The 2,040-nt window shown below is 38.2% G+C and overlaps 1 protein-coding gene across 1 annotated transcript in view; it reads left to right on the top strand.

Moving 5' to 3' along the window:
- The window catches only part of LOC107084186 (F-box only protein 40-like), a 9,896-nt gene extending 8,872 nt beyond the window's left edge, over positions 1-1,024 (top strand). Inside the window, exons 8-9 of the mRNA XM_015373896.1 lie at positions 11-258; positions 336-1,024. Coding sequence (XP_015229382.1) covers positions 11-258; positions 336-539 — 452 coding nt within the window. The 3' untranslated portion in view covers positions 540-1,024. The remainder of the gene's footprint in view (positions 1-10; positions 259-335) is intronic.
- Positions 1,025-2,040: the final 1,016 nt, after the last annotated feature.

Here is a 2,040-nt window from a genome sequence, read left to right on the forward strand (position 1 = left end):
GGCAAGACAGACCCCTCTCCTGCTCCAAGAAGTAAAAGTCATGAAGGAGAAAGGGATGACTGGCTGAGCTTGTTGCCCTATGAAGTGCTATGCCATGTGGCCAGCTTCCTGGACAGCCTATCCCTGTCCCAGCTGGCCCTGGTGTCCCATCTCATGAGGCAGGTGTGCTCCTCTCTGCTGCAGGACAGAGGGATGGTGACCCTCCGCTGGGAGAGAACAAACCTCTCACATGGACAAGACAAGTGGATTTCCAAACCTGTGAGAAATACAATCCATCAAGAAATCGCCAATCCTGACTCTCCTGCCTTCATGACTCTCCTTCTGTTCCTCTGCAGGTGTGGGAGTTCAGCCATTTGTTCTCTGCAGTGGATAAATGGGAAATGGCAGATTTATCTTCTCTTTCTGCTCACCTGACAGTCTGTCCTTATTACCAGAAAACTGAACAGAGGGAACGAGTCCCCCTTCCCTTCATTACTGAGATACAGCAAAGGAGTCCAAAGGATCAGAGTCTCCTCAATCATTTTACAGGAAGAAGATGATTAAAAGAAAAGACAGGAAAAATATTTTTGCTGCTTAGGTTTTACCGAATTGACTATATCTAGTTATAGAGATAAATTAAAGATTTAGTATCAGTGCCTAAAAATCTCAAAACACAGTTAATATCTAAAAAAACCCAAAGAACCATTTACCATAAAAAAAAAAATAAAACCCCAAAGTCCCACACAGAGTAGCCACCATTACACACAAGTTGTAATATTTTTTTGTAATATTTTTTTGTAATATTTATTACACAAGTTATGAATATGAACTTTAGGCTCAGACTATAGCATTAAAGTTTAATTTACTAATTTAAACTTCAGTTTGTGTGAAATAGGCATATACCCATCAGAAATCTGTGGTAAAAATGATTTTGCCAAAGAAATTATGTTTTACTTCCTATAGGGGCTTTATTCGAACCAAAGAGATGAACAAGTCTGTCAATAACCCATCTGTTTGTCCCCAAGGTGTCATGAAATAAAACAGACTGAGAAGTGTCTTTTTGCATTTTTTTTCTTTCACTGCTCCAAGCCTCAAAACCTTTTGAAGTTCCAGCTTTGTCCAAAGATGTCCTCTTCCAGGAAACCCTTTATTTTTTAATTCAAAACTGGAAGAACCTCAAATTATTTGCAAACTTTTGGATAAGTACTGGTTTGGTCTATATTGTAAAATAGGAAAATAATCCTTAACAGTTCCCTGTGCCCTTATTGTCTGTTAGTAGTTTCAGCTCAAGCCAGTTTCTTGTAGAAATCATCATATGATCGGCAGAAACACCTTGGATTGTAATGTCTTGTACCAAAACAGAATGGACCCAAAGAAACACAACCCAAGGAAGCAGGTTTTATCACAAAATAATATGTGAATGGCTACGAAAACAGATGGCCTGAATGCCGACTCAGGACTGTAGACGATCTGGCAGGACACTGGCGAAAAGCTGAGAGCTAAATAGGTAACAGAACTGGCTCAAGAACTTGTGGCAGTCAGACGGTGGATAGATGGTGCATTCAAGGTTGGCTGGGTGGAACCAATAACAGATCAAACAGATAGACGATAGAAAATGATATACTGCACTTCGGCTGATCTAAACATCGGTTGGTAATTGTTAGTTACTTTTTCCCTCTTACAGTGACTGTAAAATTCAGCCTTCTAAAAAAGAAAATAGAATCAAGCTTTTGTCAACATGACATGTCTTATATTCTTAATTTTTGCTTTAAATAATTAGTATTCCTGGGCTTTTTTTCCAATTTGTCTCAGTCTCTGCCATACATATTAACAGCTTTAATTCTTTTATCTCTTTACTCTAACCATTCCGCATTATAAACTATGGCATTTATACTATAAAGTATAAATGGCATTTATTAAAAATGCTGTAATGACACATTTTTAGTATTGAGAAGACTGGACATGCTCACAATTTAGGGCAGGTTAGATCAGAGATGGCAAAAGTACTCACTTTCCGTACTTGAGTAAAAGTACAGATACTTGTGTTAAAAAATACTCTGG

Source organism: Cyprinodon variegatus, unplaced genomic scaffold, assembly GCF_000732505.1.
Source record: "Cyprinodon variegatus isolate N-32 unplaced genomic scaffold, C_variegatus-1.0 Scaffold94, whole genome shotgun sequence".
Taxonomy (NCBI): domain Eukaryota; kingdom Metazoa; phylum Chordata; class Actinopteri; order Cyprinodontiformes; family Cyprinodontidae; genus Cyprinodon; species Cyprinodon variegatus.